This window comes from Arachis hypogaea, chromosome 11 (assembly GCF_003086295.3).
Source record: "Arachis hypogaea cultivar Tifrunner chromosome 11, arahy.Tifrunner.gnm2.J5K5, whole genome shotgun sequence".
NCBI classification, from domain to species: domain Eukaryota; kingdom Viridiplantae; phylum Streptophyta; class Magnoliopsida; order Fabales; family Fabaceae; genus Arachis; species Arachis hypogaea.
The window spans coordinates 4217451-4236069 of record NC_092046.1 but is presented as its reverse complement, the minus strand read 5'-3'; the positions used below and the strand labels follow the sequence as shown (position 1 = coordinate 4236069).

Below are 18619 nucleotides of genomic sequence, written 5' to 3'. Positions count from 1 at the left end.
AGTATAAATTAATATTTTTTTATAAAAAATAATTACAATATTTTTATTATAAAAAATGACTAAAATATATATATATTTTAAGAACCCTAAATTCTAACCCTTTTTTTTCTTTGTGTCGTTATAGGGTTAGAATTTAGAATTTTTTAAATTAAAAAAATATATAATAAAAATATTTTAGTCATTTTCTATAATAAGGTTATTGTAGTCATTTTTTATAAAAAAAACATTAATTTAAATCAGTTCAAGGTTTGGTTTATTGATTTTTTAATCAAATTAATATTTCTGATCTAATTTTAACAAAAATAATATAGTTTAATCAATTATATATATTAAATTTTAGTTAATAACAAACATCTTTAAAAAAAGACATTTTAAACATTTTTATCGGAGTGTCTCCCAATTGAAAATGGGGTTAATTGTTTGAATAAATAAAACTAAATGGGGGGTGGGGGGTGGGGGGGGGGTTAAAAAAAGGAACATAAACCTATTTCATGAGTAATGAATAACCAAATGCATGAAAGATTTGAGCCAGAAAAAAAAAACACATGAAATTAAGATAAAATAATATGTACACTATATTTTGTTTTTACTGAATCAAAGTAAAAAGAGCTAAATAAAGTAATTTGTACATTATTATAGTTTGTTTTTACTAAATTATTTAATTCGATAAAAATACAAACTATAATATCCAAAAACACACCCCTAGGTCAAGCTTCATAGAAACAAGATGATGCATATTTAAGTATAATTTTTTTTTCTAAATCTTCGTAATTCGATCATATTTTAATATATTTTTAAGTTGTGCCAAAAGTTAAGAGCTAAGATACTACTATTAGAGTATTGACCTAACGATACTACCCACTATGAACATATAAGAGTTGATGAGTACCGTGCCATAAATTTTTTATTTTATTTAAAAATTTAATTTTGATATATTATCAGAAAAAAATAATTTTACACGTGCATCTAAATGTGTAACGTCACATCACTAAAAATAATTACTTTTCACTACGTGAATGATCATTTAAAAAACAAATGTGCTTGCATAACGGTATAAAATATTTTACACTATCAATGCATCAAAATTAAACTCTCTGTTTAATTATCAAATCACACATACATGAATTAGTCTAGTATATTACTATCTACTAGATTTGCATAGATTTGAGGAATAGTTTTCTAAAAGGCGTTTGAGTCATTTTCCACAAGTTGCTTTTAAGTAATTTTCATGGTGGGGTAAGCATTAGGAGAAAAAGAACATGCTTCAGTGGTGTCACATGGTGCCATTGTAGTGTTGGGATGTGATCTTATCTTGTCTTTTTTTTTTTTTTTTTTTTTGGGTCTAATCAGATTGGTATACCTTCCCCCCTCTTTGTTTTTCTTCTTTATTTTGCTCAAATACAATGATTCAATAGTTGTATTATTTAAGAAAGAAGAATTTGACTATTTTAACTTCATCTCTAAATAAATATAAAATTAAGTTAAAATAACAAATATTTTAAATCTTATAAATAGATCAAATATTTTCTTTTTTAAACTTTTATAGAATTAGACAAATTTATAGTGATAGAATATAGCTAGTGAATCGATGAGTTTTACAAAAAAAAGAATGTTCCATTAAAAAATTTACCAAAATAACATTTAAACTTATTAAGGATGTGGGTTTTATTGATAAATTTTTGTTTTATTTTTATTTTTTATTATTAATAAATATATAAATTGTGTATATCTAAGTTACAATTTGTTTTGCCATTGTTAATAAAAAAAAAGTTAAAATCATTTGAATTTAAGTTTTAAGTTCTTTAAACTCAAATGAGTGTTGACATCTAATTTAGGTTCAAATATTATTGTAGCTAATTTTAGGTTTAATTATTCTGTTAGTTTTTATAGTTTTATTAAATTTTTAATTATATTTTTATATTTTTTTTAATTAGATCTCTATATATACACTGCTTTTAATTTTATAATTAGATTATTTTCAGTGTAAAAAATATTACAGTTAACTTGATATTTTTTCGTAAATTAAAAGTATTCATAATTAAAAACATAACTAGATTTTTAATCGCATGTATTTTGGGAGAAATATTATGTTAATTTTAACGTTTTTAACATGAAAAAGACATAATTACAAAATTAAAAATAATGTAAAAATCCAATTAAAAAAAAATATAGAAATTTAATTAAAAATTTAGTAAAACTAGAGTAATTAAACCTTAATTTTAAGATTAAAACATGAATTACTTAGTTAAAAAAATAAATAATAAAAGAAAAAAAATGCACACCTACCACTAATAAATTTAACTAACATGAAGACCAACTTGTGTTCATTGGCAGACATTATTCTTTTGTACATGCATCATATATACATCCAATTATTGATAGAATCTCTATGTAGAGAAGCCACCATACATGGTTCATATAAGATTATAAAAAGATATAGCTAGATCTACTGTCTTCCTAACCCCTTCAATAATTAGGGTCATGACCACAAGGCTATCATTGGATTATTTTTCATAATTTTTTTTAACTGTTTTATTTAAATGTTATCTCAAGCATACTCTGGAAAAAATTCATGTGCTGGACTGTTTTTAATTATTAATTTTGGCACAATATTATTATATGTTATGTATCTTATTTGTAGCATATGATGTACAAAAAATATAAAATAGTACAATATGGCTTCAGAATAAAATGTCATGTATATTGTCTTTCCTGAATTATCTTATTATAACTTCTCCTTTTCAATAAAAACAAACAAACAGACATGGATGAATGATTTAGACATTCAACCAATATTTACAAAATTTATGATGATGATCACCATTTCAAGATAATTTAATTCTGGATTGCTTTAGTTGGACAAAAAGTGCAAATAAATCTTAAAAAACTTTCAATTTTTGTTTTCTTTTTTTTATGTAAAATATTTAATAATAAATTTAATTAGATATTTGTATTTAGATTTATATAAATTTTGAGACAATAAATAATTAAATCAAATATTTCTATTGATATAATAATATATAATTGAAGAGATTATATCTGATTATACTTACATGCATATTAAAATCTTAATACATGTTTGGTGTTGATAAGACCACTGAACTTAAAATAATGATTGGATTGGTTACACAACTCACTCCATCTTAGTGCACCTTTGCTTGATATGCAATATCATCCTAAACCTTTCTTTTGAAGTTTAATTAACCCTTAATTAAGGTAAAGATGGCTATCTAATAACAAGACTTCATTCTTAATTTATTAAGGTGCCTTTTTTTTAACTTAGGTGGTACAGCAATGAACTAATGTGTGTCTTATTCTCTTATAATAATAGTATTACACAAGCAAAAACAAACAAAATAATAATGTTTCTATCCAAAATTGGAGGGATTCTCTTGAACATCTTTGATTGTATGGTTCTTCATTCCCTTTCTAATTTTTCTACGTAAATGCTATGATGCCTATCACTTTGTACCTAAGTTACTAAAAAAAGTAAATAAATAATATTTAATAAATTTTATATGATATATTTTTTATTTTAAATATTTTATTTTTTACTTTAAAAAAAATTAGACAATTTAAACACCATAACAAAGGCACCATAGAACTCACCATTTTTCTAACTCTGAATACAAGGAAATGGAGTTGGTGGTGTTGCAGAGTTAGTTGCTGGTTGGTCTATTTAATCATTTTAGTCTTTGCAAAATTTTAATTACTAAATAATTTTTATATCATAATTTTTTGTTTACCTAAAAAAATTAATTTAAAAATTACTAAAATTCTTTAAAAAAATATGTTTTTTATTAAATATTAATGGAATTCGTTTTGTGTAAATTTTTAATATAATTTAGTGATTTAAAGTAAAATTAATTTTGTGTAATTTATTACTAACCAATAAAATTGCTGCATGAGATAATATTATCAGTCTTTGAATTTATATTTACGTCTTAAGCTGGTTTCTAAAATTTTCATTTACTCAATTTGGTCTCCTAATTTAATATTTATAATTCACATTGGTCCATAACATTGTTTTCATCACAAAATCATTAACAATATATTGAGATAGACTAAGGACTATTATGTTAGACTCCATAATAATTATTTGATGTAGCAATTAATTGAAGTAAAAACTTTTAATTATCACCTCAAATAGTTTTTAGAGAGATTAACGTGGCAATTATTAATCTATCTCATCATGTTAACGGTTTTGTGAAAAAAAAAATCGATAATTAATTTGAGTCATATATATTAAATTAGGAGATAAAACTGAATAAATTAAAATTAAAGATCAAATTAAAATGTAAATATAATTTGAGAAAAATGGAGGAATAAATTGATTAGTCCAATAACCTAAATTAATTTTTAATAGGTGTGTTTTACTTAGATTAAATGGTTAAATTTGTCCATCTAAGATCACTCGTTTTTAAAATTGGCTTTCAAAATATTTTTTTAATTAAATTCGTCTTTTGAAAATTTTAAATTAATCGTATTAGTCTTTTAGTCATTTTTATTGCTAACAGTGTTAAAATTTGTTGATGTGACATGTTAAATGGCACTACATTAACCACAATATATACCTGACAATCTTAATTGCCTGCTAATATAATAAGTTTATGCAATTAGATCAAATCAATTTTAAATTGAAAAAGACCTTAAGGCATTAAAATTCTTCAACTTAGATTTGATTTGATTTAATTTTATAAATTATCATGTTAACCTTCAATTAGGATAGTCAAATACATGCAATAGTGTTACTTTATATACCAAGATTTTATTCGATTTAATTTTATAAATTATCATGTTAACATTTAATTAGGACTATTAAATACATGTAATAGTGTTATTTTATATACTAATCTTTTAAGAATCAATTTAAAAAACAAATAATCTTTTAAGATTAATTTCAATATTTAATCATTTTACTTATTATTGTGTACCATTCTTTAATCTAACGTAGAAAAGCACATTTTTTATAAGGCGAATTTTTTTAGTGATGAAAACTCAGAATATGTTATGCTCAATTATAAAAAATGGTATGTTCGTGAAGGATATATAGATATTTTTTTTAAAATTAGAATTCACAAATTAGAGGTTTAATTTTATTTTAGAAATAAAATTTAGAATCAAATTTGAAATCATAAAAAAATTTGAGTGTCAGATTTGTGAGTCAATTTTTTTTTTAAGTGATAAACAAATCGGTGGATCAATTTCATAAAAAAAATTATAAACCACAAATCAAACCGTCAAATTTATAGTATCTACAAAACAAATACACCAAATATTCACATTATTAAAAAAAAAAAAAACACATGAACTCCAAGACTAGAAATAAAAAGCGTATTCCTAAAGCCTGAGAATTTCAACGCTTTGATCCTCTTTGTCACGAAAAACAAGATGCCAAGTTCAGTTTAGGCCATTGGTCTGTATCATCATCACTCACACCATCTTTCTCTCAAAAATTGCATCACCAAAATCCCAACAAACTTCTCTTTCCCCTTTTCTGCTACAACTACAACCTTTCTTTAATCTGTACTATCTTGTAACAATTCAATTCAAACCCCTCTCTCTCTCTCTCTCTGGTGAGTTTTAGAATGAAGCAAGTGAAGCAGAATGAACATCATCATCATTGTCTCCCTCAAAGTTTTTCACACCCCATGTTAATGTCTCTTCAAAGTTGAGAACTTTATCCAAAAGGGGTTCAAGAAAACCAAAAAAGGAGTCATAAAACAAAAATGCGTGGATTGAAGCTAAGTGAACGATTCAAGAGCACTCAAGTACATGCTCTTAGTTCTTCATCAGAAAAAGCCAATGGTGGTGGTGGTAGCACTAGCACTAGCACCTGCAACAACAACAAAGCTTCCAACAAAGCTTCATCAATGGCTTCCACCAAATCCAACAACAACAATAACAGTAAACACAGAACAAAGTTACCATATTCTTGGTCAAAGCTGAAATCCATCACCACCACCACCGCCACCAACAACAACAACAACACACCTTCAGCTATTTCAAACCTTGTTGCATCTCTTCAGCTTCCTTCAACTGAAACCATTGAGCCAACCATAGAACCTTTTCTTAAGCCAATTAACCTCATAGATTCCTTAGCAGAACTCTATAACAGAATGGAGTGTTCTTCTTCTTGTTCACCATCACAGCCACAGAAAGAAGCAATGTTGTTGTTGTATGTGGAACAGTACTCGCTTTTGCGTGGAATTGGAGACCAGAAGATACTGAGAAGGTGTCTGAGAATGGCGCGAGAGAACGCAGAAGATGTGATCTCAAAGGTTGTAACTTCGGCATGGTTGAGATTTGAGAGAAGAGATGATGAGCTTGTTGGTTTGTCTCCAATGGAGTGTGGTGGTTATGTTCTTGAATGTCCTAAGAAGAATCTAGAACATGGGTTAAGTAATAGGCTTTTTTCAGTCAATGATAAGTGCCAGTGTCATAAAGATTCATCAAAACAAGATAATTTCACTGAGATTGAGAATGTGAATGCCAATGTTTGTTTGGAAACTGAGAAAAGTGATGTTTTATTTTGTGTTGGGAATGAGGGAATTGGGTGTGTTAGGTGCAAAATTGCGGCACTTTCAGAACCATTTGGAGCAATGCTCTATGGTGGATTTTCGGAGGCAAAGATGAAGAAGATTGAGTTCTCAGGGAATGGGATTTGCTCTGAGGGAATGAGGGCATTGGAATTTTACAGCAGGACAAAAAGGTTGGAACTTTTTTCTCCCATGATTGTTTTGGAGCTTCTTTCTTTTGCTAATAGGTTTTGTTGTGAGGATTTGAAGTGTGATTGTGATGCTTATTTGGCTTCAATTGTTTGGACTATTGATGAAGCTTTGATTCTTATTGAGTATGGAATTGAAGAGAGGGCTAAACTTCTTGTAGGTTCATGCTTGCAAGTTTTGCTTAGGGAGCTTCCTAATTCTCTACATAATTCAAAGGTTGTTAAGGTTTTTTGTAGCTACGAGGCGAAGGCGAGGTTGGCCATGGTGGGGTATGATTCTTTCTTGTTGTACTATTTCCTAAGCCAGGTTGCCATGGAGGAAAGCATGATTTCCAAAACAACAGTGATGTTGCTGGAGAGAATGAGGGAGTGTGCTAGCGAGAGATGGCAGAAGGCACTTGCTTTCCATCAATTGGGGTGTGTTTTGCTTGAAAGGAAAGAGTATAAGGATGCACAACGTTGTTTCGAGGCTGCGGTTGAGGCAGGGCATGTTTATTCTATGGCTGGTGTGGCCAGGACCAAGTACAAGCTAGGCCAACCGTATTCGGCCTACAAGTTAATTAGTTCTCTCATATTCAGCCATAAGCGAGCCGGGTGGATGTATCAGGAGCGTTCTCTCTACAATATGGGAAAGGAAAAGAGTCTAGATTTGGATGTAGCAACTGAATTAGACCCTTCGCTTTCGTTTCCATATAAGTATAGAGCCTTGGCAAAGGTTGAGGAGAGGCAGACAAAGGAAGGAATCATGGAGCTAGATAAGTTCATTGGATTCAAGCTCTCCCCGGATTGCCTAGAATTGAGGGCTTGGTTGTACATTTCTCTGGGGGATCATGATAGCGCCATTCGAGATATTCGAGCATTGTTAACTATAGAACCGAATTACATAACTTCACATGGGAAGATCAATGCAGAATACTTGCTCCAACTTTTGAGCCGCAGAGTTCAGCAGAAGAGTCAAGGTGATTGCTGGATGCAATTGTATGATCAATGGTCTTCTGTTGATGATGTTGGTTCTTTGGCGATTATCCATCAGATGCTAGAGAATGATCCCGGGAAGAGCTTGCTAGAGTTTCGTCAGTCTCTACTCCTCTTGAGGTAAGCTTCTCCAGAACCAACCTTCAGTTATGACTTTTTCTTTAACTTAGAATGCCTATTATGTTTATTGCACTTTGTATTGGAATCATAGGACTTGAGTTTTACTGTAATGATGTTTTGGTATGTTAGGAATGCATATTGAATTCCTTGGAATATCACAATTTTGTGTTTGATTGATACTGGTTTTTCCAAAACTAGCACAATGTTGCTATTTTTTGTCTTCAAATTAAGCTTAGTATTTACAATGTGTATAGAATAGAAGTCCTCAAATCTACATAATTCACAGGTTAAACTGTCAAAAGGCCGCAATGCGCAGTTTGCGGTTGGCAAGAAATCACTCTAGCTCAATGCAAGAAAGGCTAATATATGAAGGATGGATACTATATGACACCGGCTATCGCGAAGAAGCTCTTGCAAGGGCTGACAGATCCATTGAAATTCAGAGATCATTTGAAGCGTTTTTTCTGAAAGCATATGTGTTGGCAGATTCTAATTTGGATCCTGAATCTGCTTCCTATGTTATCCAACTTCTTCAAGAAGCACTTAAATGTCCTTCAGACGGTCTTCGCAAAGGACAAGTTAGTAGTTTCTGTTAGTGTTCTTGATATTGGTTTCTGTGTTCTGTTCTTGTTTCATTGTTTTATGCAATATTTCGCAGGCATTGAACAACCTAGGGAGTATTTATGTGGATTCCGGTAAGCTAGAACTTGCAAGAGAATGTTACAGTAATGCCCTTGCAATTAGGCACACAAGAGCTCATCAAGGTCTAGCACGCGTTTATCAGCAGAAGAATCAACGAAAAGCTGCTTACGACGAAATGACCAAGCTAATCGAGAAGGCGGAGAGCAATGCTTCAGCATATGAGAAACGGTCAGAATATTGTGACCGCGAGATGGCAAAGGCTGATCTTGATGTTGCAACTCAGATGGATCCTTTAAGGACATATCCATATAGATACAGAGCAGCAGGTACTTAAGTTTATCATTCACTCTAATATCATTAGTCAGAATTATTAAATTTGATGGTGGTTTTTGTATTCCACAATCAATGTTATGATTCCTAAGCTCTCCTAGACTAGTAGAAATCTTTTGTAAAGTTCAGATGTGGTTTTAACCTGCAGTTAGAAAAGTTACTCGTTCCGTTTCATTTTATCTATTGCGATTACTTTTTGGTACATCCCGGAATCTAATATCCAAATATATTGATCCAAGGATGTACCAAAAAGTGATGGTGACAGATAACACATAATTGAGGATATACTTCTTATGATTACTCTAGACTCTAGAGACACACATCACTTGTAAAATCGACTATTTTACTTAGTCTCATTTATATGACCTCAATGATTAGTGATGATGGATGAGCAAAGAGAAAATGAAGCTGTGGAAGAACTTAGCAAAGTCATAAATTTCAAGCCTGACCTGCAAGTGCTTCATCTTCGAGCTGCATTTTACGAGTCGATGGGAGACCTATCCTCTGCTCTTCAGGATTGTCAAGCAGCTCTTTGCTTAGACCCGAACCATGCAGACACACTGGAGTTGTATCGAAGGACACAAAAGCTGAAATCTTGATACTAAACTCCGTCCGAATCGAAGTGATAAAATGTGGAGTTCCCAAGTGACTGAATGTTTTCCCTCAGAAGTCTGAAAAATCCTGCATGAACCATCTAAAATGGGAGGACATGGATTATGGAATCACAATGCAAGAAACAAAAATTGTTTGCATAGTGAAATTGGAGGATGATTCAGGTGTAAATTAGGATGATTTTTTGAGTGGTTACTCCATTGATTTTGATATGTGATATGTGCACAGAATTTGTCTCATACTATTTGCACATCCTCTTGTACAGTTACAGAGTTATAAAGAGATCCACACCTGTTGTTTCCTCTCTATAATTTATTATTCTGTCCTGAATTGTTTTGCCAAAAATGGAAAAGACAGAACAAATAATTAATAACTTGTCCTAAGATTTCATGTCTGGGAAAAGTAAGATACATGCACATGTCTATGTTAGAAAGAACACTACAACCCAAGTGAGTGTGGCAAAAAAGGTCATAATGATTGACCATCTTAGGTTGTGTTTGTTGCTGTTTTTCTTGGTGCAAAGGATTGTTATTGTTTTTGTCTTTATTTTAACAACCTGCATAGAATTATACCATTAGGTGGAACCAACTACAGGAATCAAATAATGTTATAATGCCTTGTTATAGATCATATTTGTGCTGAGTCTATTCATACTTAGTTATCTTTTGATAATTTAATTAAAAAATAAATAAATAAATAAAAGTAGAAAATTTAAGGAAGTATTTTCCATTCCTCAAATATTTACATACACCATTCTCTCCATGAGACAGATTCTCTCTTCTACACAAGTACACCCTACTTCTGTTAGCTTCACAAGAAACATGTAAAACAGAGTAAACACAGAAAGAAATAAAAATAAAATAAAAAGAAAGGAAGGAAGAATCATAAAATGGCATGAAACTGATTGCTCAGATTATCATCAAACTGTGGGGGCTAATTTCATGGATTAATGTCTGAATTCGCATCCATAATTTCTAATTCTGCCCACCATAGTGGTGATGATTTTGGAGTTGCTCCATCAGGCTCCATAGCAGTTATTTCCTTCAGCTTAGCAACAACCTCTCTCATATTTGGTCTTTTCTCTGCATTTGGATGCACACAACTCTTAATAACTTGAGACCATTTCTCAACTTCACTTTCTTTCAAATTGTTCAGCCTTGTATCCACCATATCTTTCAAGGGCTGCCTCCTTATATACTCTGCCGTCCAATCCACACGAAAGCCGTTTTCCACGGCGTAAGGAATCCTACCGGTTATCAATTCAAACAGTATCATGCCGAAGCTATAGACATTGTCCTTTATATGTGTCCAAGTTGTTTCAGAGAGCTGAATGGCTTCAGAATCTTTTATGTTGTTCCAGAAACTAAGGTCTGATAACTTGGCAGCATAGTCTTCAGTAAGGTATATAGAGGAAGAGATCAGGTCTCCATGGGCGACGGCCGGCGTCAGTTGATGCAAATGTTCTAGGCAATAGGCTATTCCCATAGCTATCCTCACTCTCATTCCCCAGTCTAGTTGTTCTGCTTCTAGGACTACAAAGGCATACATAAAGCATTCAAACAACATTAACATGTCAAGGACATAATCGACAATTCGACATTAACAAGCTGAAGTTGAGACTAGCTCTCCCAAAATGTTGGGGTGGAAACAGGTCAGGCCAAACCAGCCAGGTTCTATGGCCTATGCCATAAATTCGGGCCTGAGCTTGACATATTACTCGCTAAAGGCTTAATTCTCGGCTTGACCTAATCTGAAGCCTGTTTTCAAAACCTTCAAATATAACTAACAACTCCCTCCCTCCTAAGATGCAATTCAAATCCCTCCTTTCTTCTTGATCAAGAAATTATTGACTTTACATCATGAAACTTGCATACCTATTACTTGAAGGTATAAAGTGAAGGCCCTAGACTTGTTTTTCATTTATGTTTCTTCTATCTCAAGAACTTGCATCTAAGCTATTTCAATAACTTCTTAATTCTCCCATATATGTTTAAGTAAAATGAGAAAAGACTAATCAACTATAATTAGCATCTTATGGTTATTAACTTAATCATGTAATTAAAAATTTCAATAAGAAAACACATCTCTCACCATGCAGATGCTCAAATAGTGTTCCATTCGGAGCATACTCGAAAACCATAACCCTTGTGAATGGCTTTCTCTCTTCACAGTATCCAATCAGGTTCAAAAAATTCTTGTGGTTCACCCTTGACAATGTCTCTATCTAGAAACATCAAAATCAAAACAAAGTTGAGAAACAAAAACCACAGCATATATAAACTGCAGCGCATTCGCCACATTTTCTTTCATGCACAATGCACATACCTTCTTCCGGTATTGCGCTTCCATACTTTTCAACCAGTTTTTAGATGAAGTAACTGAAGAATATGCCACTGCTATCTCAACTCCACTGGAGAGTGTCCCCTTATAAACAGTTCCATCTGGTATAGAACCAATAATGTTGCTGAAATATTCACAAGCTACTTCAAGTTCTGCTCTTTTCAGACTTGGAACACCTGAAATTGCAATCGATTCATGAGTATGCTGCTTTAGTATAACAAATGAAATTGGAAAAATAATCAACATAAGACTCAAATTTTTAACCAAAATAAAATGAATGTCAATCTCAGTGTTAATAGAAATTATTTTAAACACGACAAAACGTTCTTACATGGTTTATTAATATAAAATTTTTACTTATCTAGGTATGAAAATATATAATGGAAAGATTAATTAACCGAATCAGTTCTTGAGGTTTTAATATCGTAGAACACTTTAGTCCTTCAAATTTTAAAATACACAAAACAATCTCTAACATTTACCTCCATTAGACAATACAGTCCCTTTCCAATTTAATCTGTTTAATTGCAATGACTATTTTAAAATTTTAAAAATTTGTTAGGGACTGTTTTGAAATATTTTAAACTCTTCGAGGACTGTTTTGTACTTCACTCTTCAAATCAAATTAGAAAAAGACGGTATTGTCTTAACGAAAATAAACGTTGAGAAGTGTTTTTTGTATTTTAAAATCTTAGAAACTAAAATGTCCCATTTTAAAAACCTTAAGAATGACTTGGATAATTACTCTAATTAGAAGTATCTATAAAGTATCCCACACGATACAACAACTAATGATTATAGAATTTCTGGCGTGCATTTTGAAGTTGAATTCTGTAGCTTACATGAAAAAGAAATAACTGTCAGTTAGCAAAAGTTAGTTAGTTAGTTAGTTAGTTAGTTACCTGTTACAAATGCTTTTTGAAGCTGGCCACTCAACCCTGTGGCCCAAGGTTTCACAGTCACAACTTTATTACTTCTGAAGCAAGCAAAAACAATTGCTGACACCAAAACCAAGAATGAGAATCCACCAACTGTTGACCAAACTATCACAAAATGTTGCCTTGAATAACTCTTTGATTCCCCTTTGTTTGCTGCCAATGGAGCCGGCGATGGCGCTGAAATCCAATTCGACACGACGCTAGGTGGACTGGCCGGTAATGGCGAAGGTAAAGGTGAAAGATTGCGAATAAAGGTATTGGATTTGGATGGAGATGGTGAAGGGGAATGAGAATCTTCAGGGGATAATGGTAGTGGAGATGAAGGTGAATTTGAAGGAGTTTCTGATGGTGAGAAACTTTCAGGATTTGGTGACAATGATGAAGAGTGAAAATATGATGGTGATGGTGAAGTAGTTTCTTTGATTTTATTATTATTATTATTGTTACTTTTGTTTGGTTTGTGTATTTTAAAAGATTTTGGTGCTTGTAGTTGTAGAAGTTGCTTCCTATGTTGTCCAATGTGCCTGTCACAAGTTAGAAATCTTAGAAACATGATCTTGATATGATATATTTACCCCACAAATGAGGAGACTATAGGCAATACTGGACTTGGAATACAAGTATATATATAATGGATATGTTCACTCCTGTTTTGATGATAATGTCATTTTTTTATAAATTGATACGAACATACAATGTAAAAAAACTTAAAAACATAAACGTGTGATCATGCGTGGATTGATATAAAAAAAAGAAATAAGAATAACAAAAATAATATATATATGAGAAAGTATAAGGGCAACAGATTTTGTGATTTTTAGCCATCAATTAGCCATCAATGATATTTTTAAGGAAAAGTATATGGAACAAAAAGGTAATCAGCCAAAAAGTAAACAAAACCGTTTAATTAGAATCATTTTTTGAATAATATGTTTGAAAACTGTTCCTAGGATCACGGAGCACAAACCAAAACCCAATTTTTCATGGAGCCCAAACATATTTTGGCTGGTTTTTGGCTGATATACTTTTGGTTCCCTAGTTGTTCTCTATTTTTAATGGTGTAGAATCATTCAATTTCCTTTTGATGGTTAAGTGCTGGCCAGAATTTAACGAAAGTGTTGGCCCCTAGCACTCCTCATATATATATATATATATATATATGAAACACCGACATTTTGCGGAATTATCATATCTACGTGTTTGACATATTTTGGATACGATATTCATCTATACTTGTCGACACACATGTCTTGTGTCCAACCTTATTCTTAGCATATATTCTTAAAATGGGTTTAGAAATAATATATATTATTATTTATTAAAATAAAAAATATTTTAAATATTTTATATAATTAAAAAAATATTAAAAATTAAAAATTAACTTTTATATAATGTGTTCCGTGTCTAATAAGAATTTAAAATTTGCCTGTTCTATACTTCTATGTCTATATATATATATAGTATTTATCTTAATTTGTGGTCAAGTGAATTAAATTATATATGAGAACAAAATATATGTAATACTAATATCAATGCACTACTCAGCCATAGTAACTGTCTTCTTTCATACAACATTATTTTCGGAAATGTTTGGTAACCAAAGAAAATCAGCCAAAAAGAGTCATAACTTATCTTATTTAGCATTTATTAATTGTTGCGACAATTAATTAATGCTAAATAAGACAATATAAAATAGATATATCTCCCAGCGATATAGATATATTAAAAAACTTGACTTATTAAATAAAATCACATGATAAATGATTTTACATATTAAATGTGTCATTCATACAAAGATTTCTTTCCAAAGATAATACACATGTCTATATTTGGTAATAATATTTAGAAAAGTAAAAGAAAACAAAAATTGAATTCTGCTTTTAAAAGTACTACCATTTCAACATTTTTTTTTAAGAAAATAAAATCCGCAATTTGTCTGTCCTCAACAAATTTTTATTACACTAAATTCAGGAAAATAAATTCGTCCATCTGTAGTTTTAATTAAATTTTTTATTTTTATATTATAAAAATAAATCTCTAATAATTTATATTAAAAAACAATTAATTCTTTATAAAACATTAATATAAAATAAATTAATTTTCTTCAAAATTAGGGAATAACCAATTCATCTTAAGAAAATAACTTTTAAAAATTTTTAAAAAATAAAAATTTAGTAAAATAATAATTGATTTAATTTTCAAAAAGAGGATAAAAAAAATTTTGAAAACAGTGTCCAACATGATAAGAAAATTGCTAAAACTATCAGAATTTATTATTTGTAACATCAATTAATCATTAATTTAATTTGTTTAACTTAGTAATTCAATAATATTTTTAAATATTAATAATTAATTAATAATAATAAATAATAAATTCTGATGACGTTCCAAATATTTGTCGGTTCTAAAATTCCTAAGACCAATTTGTGTATTTATTAGAAGAAAAAACAAAAACATGCAATTTTAACTAAAGGAATGAATGGGAAGCAGCAAAATCAGATAAAGCAATAAACAAAAAAGATAGATATGTGTATATATGTGCATGAAGAGTGCTTACCATGAGTTATATGTGCTATGAATTGTTTCTACTTGTATTTGATCATGATTGTTCTTTAGGGTCCAACACTGGCTCTTGATGCTCAAGAACACCACGCAAAGTACCACCATGCGCAGCCATTGCTGTAACGGAGTCATGATATATGGAAGAAATGCAGATTCTTGGTTAGATTTTAATTTGGGTCTAAGAATAATAAAGTAGGTGTTGACACGGTATGTGCAGGTTCATGGTTTTGGAATGTTTCTTGGTGGAGTGAGTCGTCAGCTCAGCGATCATTCAACTACTCTCCTTATATCTCTGCTCCACCGCTTCAAAACCAATCGCACGTGCCAATCATGTGCCCATATCACCATTGCTTATATGTCTTAGCAAATCTAATAGCTTTCTTGTCCCCAAAATATAGCTAGCTTCAGTCTTAAATTTTCAATAATATTTAAATAAAAATTCAGTATAAATAATTTAAAATTATCTTATTTAATATTCTTCTTTCTAAAATTAGGAAAGATATTTAAATTCGTGACCTCGAAATAAATAGGAGAAGACTATGTCATTTAAGTGATAGCTCGTTGGCTATCTTATTTAATATTTATTAATTATTATTATAATAATTATATAAATATTATGTATATAAATTATAACTATTATATTATATAAAATAATTTTAAATATTATTTTTTAACATTATCGTAAACTTATAAAATACGTGGGTTAAGCTTAAATATGAATCTTATCATATTAAAGATAAGATACATATATATTATATAAAACAAAGATTTAATTTAATTTTCACGTATACCGTCAGTTAAATTTTTCTTAAGTACAGCTAATAATATAATACTAAATCAATAAAAATAATAATTTAATAATGTATATGATTAATATTTTACATTTTTACTGTATTAAAATAAAAATCACAAAACAAATCAATAGCACATAAAAAAAATAATAGTTTTCTTTTGTTTTCAATAATTTATTAAAAAATCATGCATCTTTTATGATAAATATTAATGTATTTCAAAAAAAATAAAGACTCTAGTATTTTTTATAAATTTAAAATTTAAATTTTAAATTTTAAATTTTAGATTATAAAATCTAATATAAATTTTAAATTTTAATTATAAATATAAAATATCATCAATAAAAAATTAAGATTTATTTAATTGACAAACAATGTAAATATTTTTTACTTAACAAAAATTATTTAAGGATAAGTCATTTTTATATAAAATAATTATTTAAATATATTAATTTTTTAATAGCCATAAAAATATTAAAAGAGGCGCTTATTATTTTAAAAATGGAGTAAGGTTCTTGGATTTGGCATGGCTTTTCAATAAAAGAAATGGTGAAGGACTGAAGGGTATATAAAACATAAGGATTAAAGCCACGGCAAGCATGGCAATATGGAATCTTCTTTTTTTTTTTTTTTTTTTTTTTTTTTTGCGTTTCTTATTTGATGTTTTAAAAGTAGTTCGTGCTAACACTTGGCCGCCTCTGATCTTATGTTTAATTTGTTTCTTATTAAAATTATTTTTAGAATAACCACCGTTCATATAAACATGTGTAATTATTAATTAGGGTATTTGATAGGAAATACAGTTTTTAACTATCTTCTTACATATATAGTTAATAGTTAAAAGTTGTTGAATTTAATATATTTAATTAAATTATTATATAATAATTTTTAATTATTAATTTTATATAAAATAATTATATATAAATTTTTATTTTTTAATAATAAATTTGTAATGCAAAACCAAATTTATTTGGATAATATTAAGTTATTCAATGTTTATATTATGAATTTATTTGGATAATATTAAGTTATTAAGAAAATTATTTTTTTATTTTAATTATTTAGTAAAATTTTAATAATAAAAATAAAAATATAAACAGAATAATTTAAAAAAATTACAATTTATATTCTTTTAAAAGATTTTTTACTTTAAAATAATATTTTTAACATCATAATAAATAAAAAAATTATATTTTTATATTATTATATCTAAACATAATTATTAAATAAAAAATATTTTTATATAAAATATTTAAATATAAAATTAATTTTATATTTTTAAAAAATTTAAATAAATAATTTAATTTAAAAAAAAAACTCATCCAAACAAAACCAATATACGAATGATTTTGTGTTTATTTTTTTTTTTGCTTTTAGGCTTTTAGCGCGGATATGACCAATACATCATCATGAACCTAAAATATGTTTGAATCTATTATCTATTATCTATTATCTATTATCTATTACATATCTCTAATTTTAAGGCTAAAATGTGTTACATGTCACTCTCTCATTATAATTGAAATCAAATTTTTCCCTCCAAAATTAAAGAACTATCCCCTCTTCTCTCTTCCTTTCTCTATCTCTCTCATTTCTTCACTCACTCTATCTCTCTTATATATCATTATCAATGACTAATTATGAATTTGACAATCAAAATATACAACACAACATTCTCTAATTGTATTTAAATTAAATTAAAATTAAAATTAAAATACTAAAATTGAAATATAGCTATATTATATATTATATTTATATATTATTAACTAATTTAATAACTAAAATGTGTCACATGACACTCTCTTATTAAAATTTAGAAAAAATATTCTCCTCTAAAATTAGTAAACATCCTTCTTATATTTTCTTATCTACCTCTTTTTTTTTCTATTTCTCTTTATTCTTCCCACTCTATATATAATTTATAATTCATATTTTATATTAGTAATTTGACAAATCAAAATGTGTCACCAGATATTTTCATTATAATTAAAATAAAAAAATTTCTTAACTTCCAAAATTAACAAACTCCCTCTCTCATTCTTCTTCTTTATCTTTCTCTCTCTTTTCTCTCATTCTTTATTTTTCTTTACCTTTATGTTCTACAAAAAATAAAATTAACAACATAATATAATTTAAATAAAAAATATTATTATATACATATTTTTTATTTAATTTTAAATTTTTACTACTTATCTTTTTAATATATATTTTCATTTCTTTTCTTTTAAATATTTATTACATATAATTTAAAAAAAATATTAATATTGTAATTAAAAGTAAAATTAAGATTCAATTGTTTTAAAAAAATGAGTTAATTTTATAACTATCAATATAATTTTTTTTATGTTAATATCTAATTATATTTTTATATATATAAAAAAATATTATTTTTAAATAGCAAGCATAAAAATTAATTATTTCTATTTGTACAACAAACTTAATATCTAATCAAATGTAAAAATATACACGTTAAATTCTTTCAAATTTTAGATAACGAATATTAAAATTAAGTAAAAAAATTAAACTCTTTTATTTGAAAATAATAACTAAAAAATTTATTATTTAATTTTGTTTAAAACTCG

The 18619-nt window shown here is 28.4% G+C and overlaps 2 protein-coding genes across 2 annotated transcripts; one reads left to right on the top strand and one right to left on the bottom strand.

Moving 5' to 3' along the window:
* Positions 1-5296: 5296 nt before the first annotated feature.
* LOC112719968 (ethylene-overproduction protein 1) lies at positions 5297-9717 on the top strand. The gene is made up of 4 exons (XM_025770732.3): positions 5297-7822; positions 8109-8400; positions 8481-8790; positions 9173-9717. Exons 1-4 carry the CDS (start codon positions 5730-5732, stop codon positions 9391-9393), a joined length of 2916 nt encoding a protein of 971 aa, XP_025626517.1. The 5' UTR covers positions 5297-5729; the 3' UTR covers positions 9394-9717.
* Positions 9718-10116: 399 nt separating this feature from the next.
* Positions 10117-15611, bottom strand: LOC112719970 (inactive receptor-like serine/threonine-protein kinase At2g40270). Its single transcript, XM_025770733.3, has 5 exons — positions 15242-15611; positions 12649-13208; positions 11732-11922; positions 11498-11630; positions 10117-10938 (listed from the first exon to the last, which is right to left on the bottom strand). Exons 1-5 carry the CDS (start codon positions 15376-15378, stop codon positions 10346-10348), a joined length of 1614 nt encoding a protein of 537 aa, XP_025626518.1. The 5' UTR covers positions 15379-15611; the 3' UTR covers positions 10117-10345.
* Positions 15612-18619: the final 3008 nt, after the last annotated feature.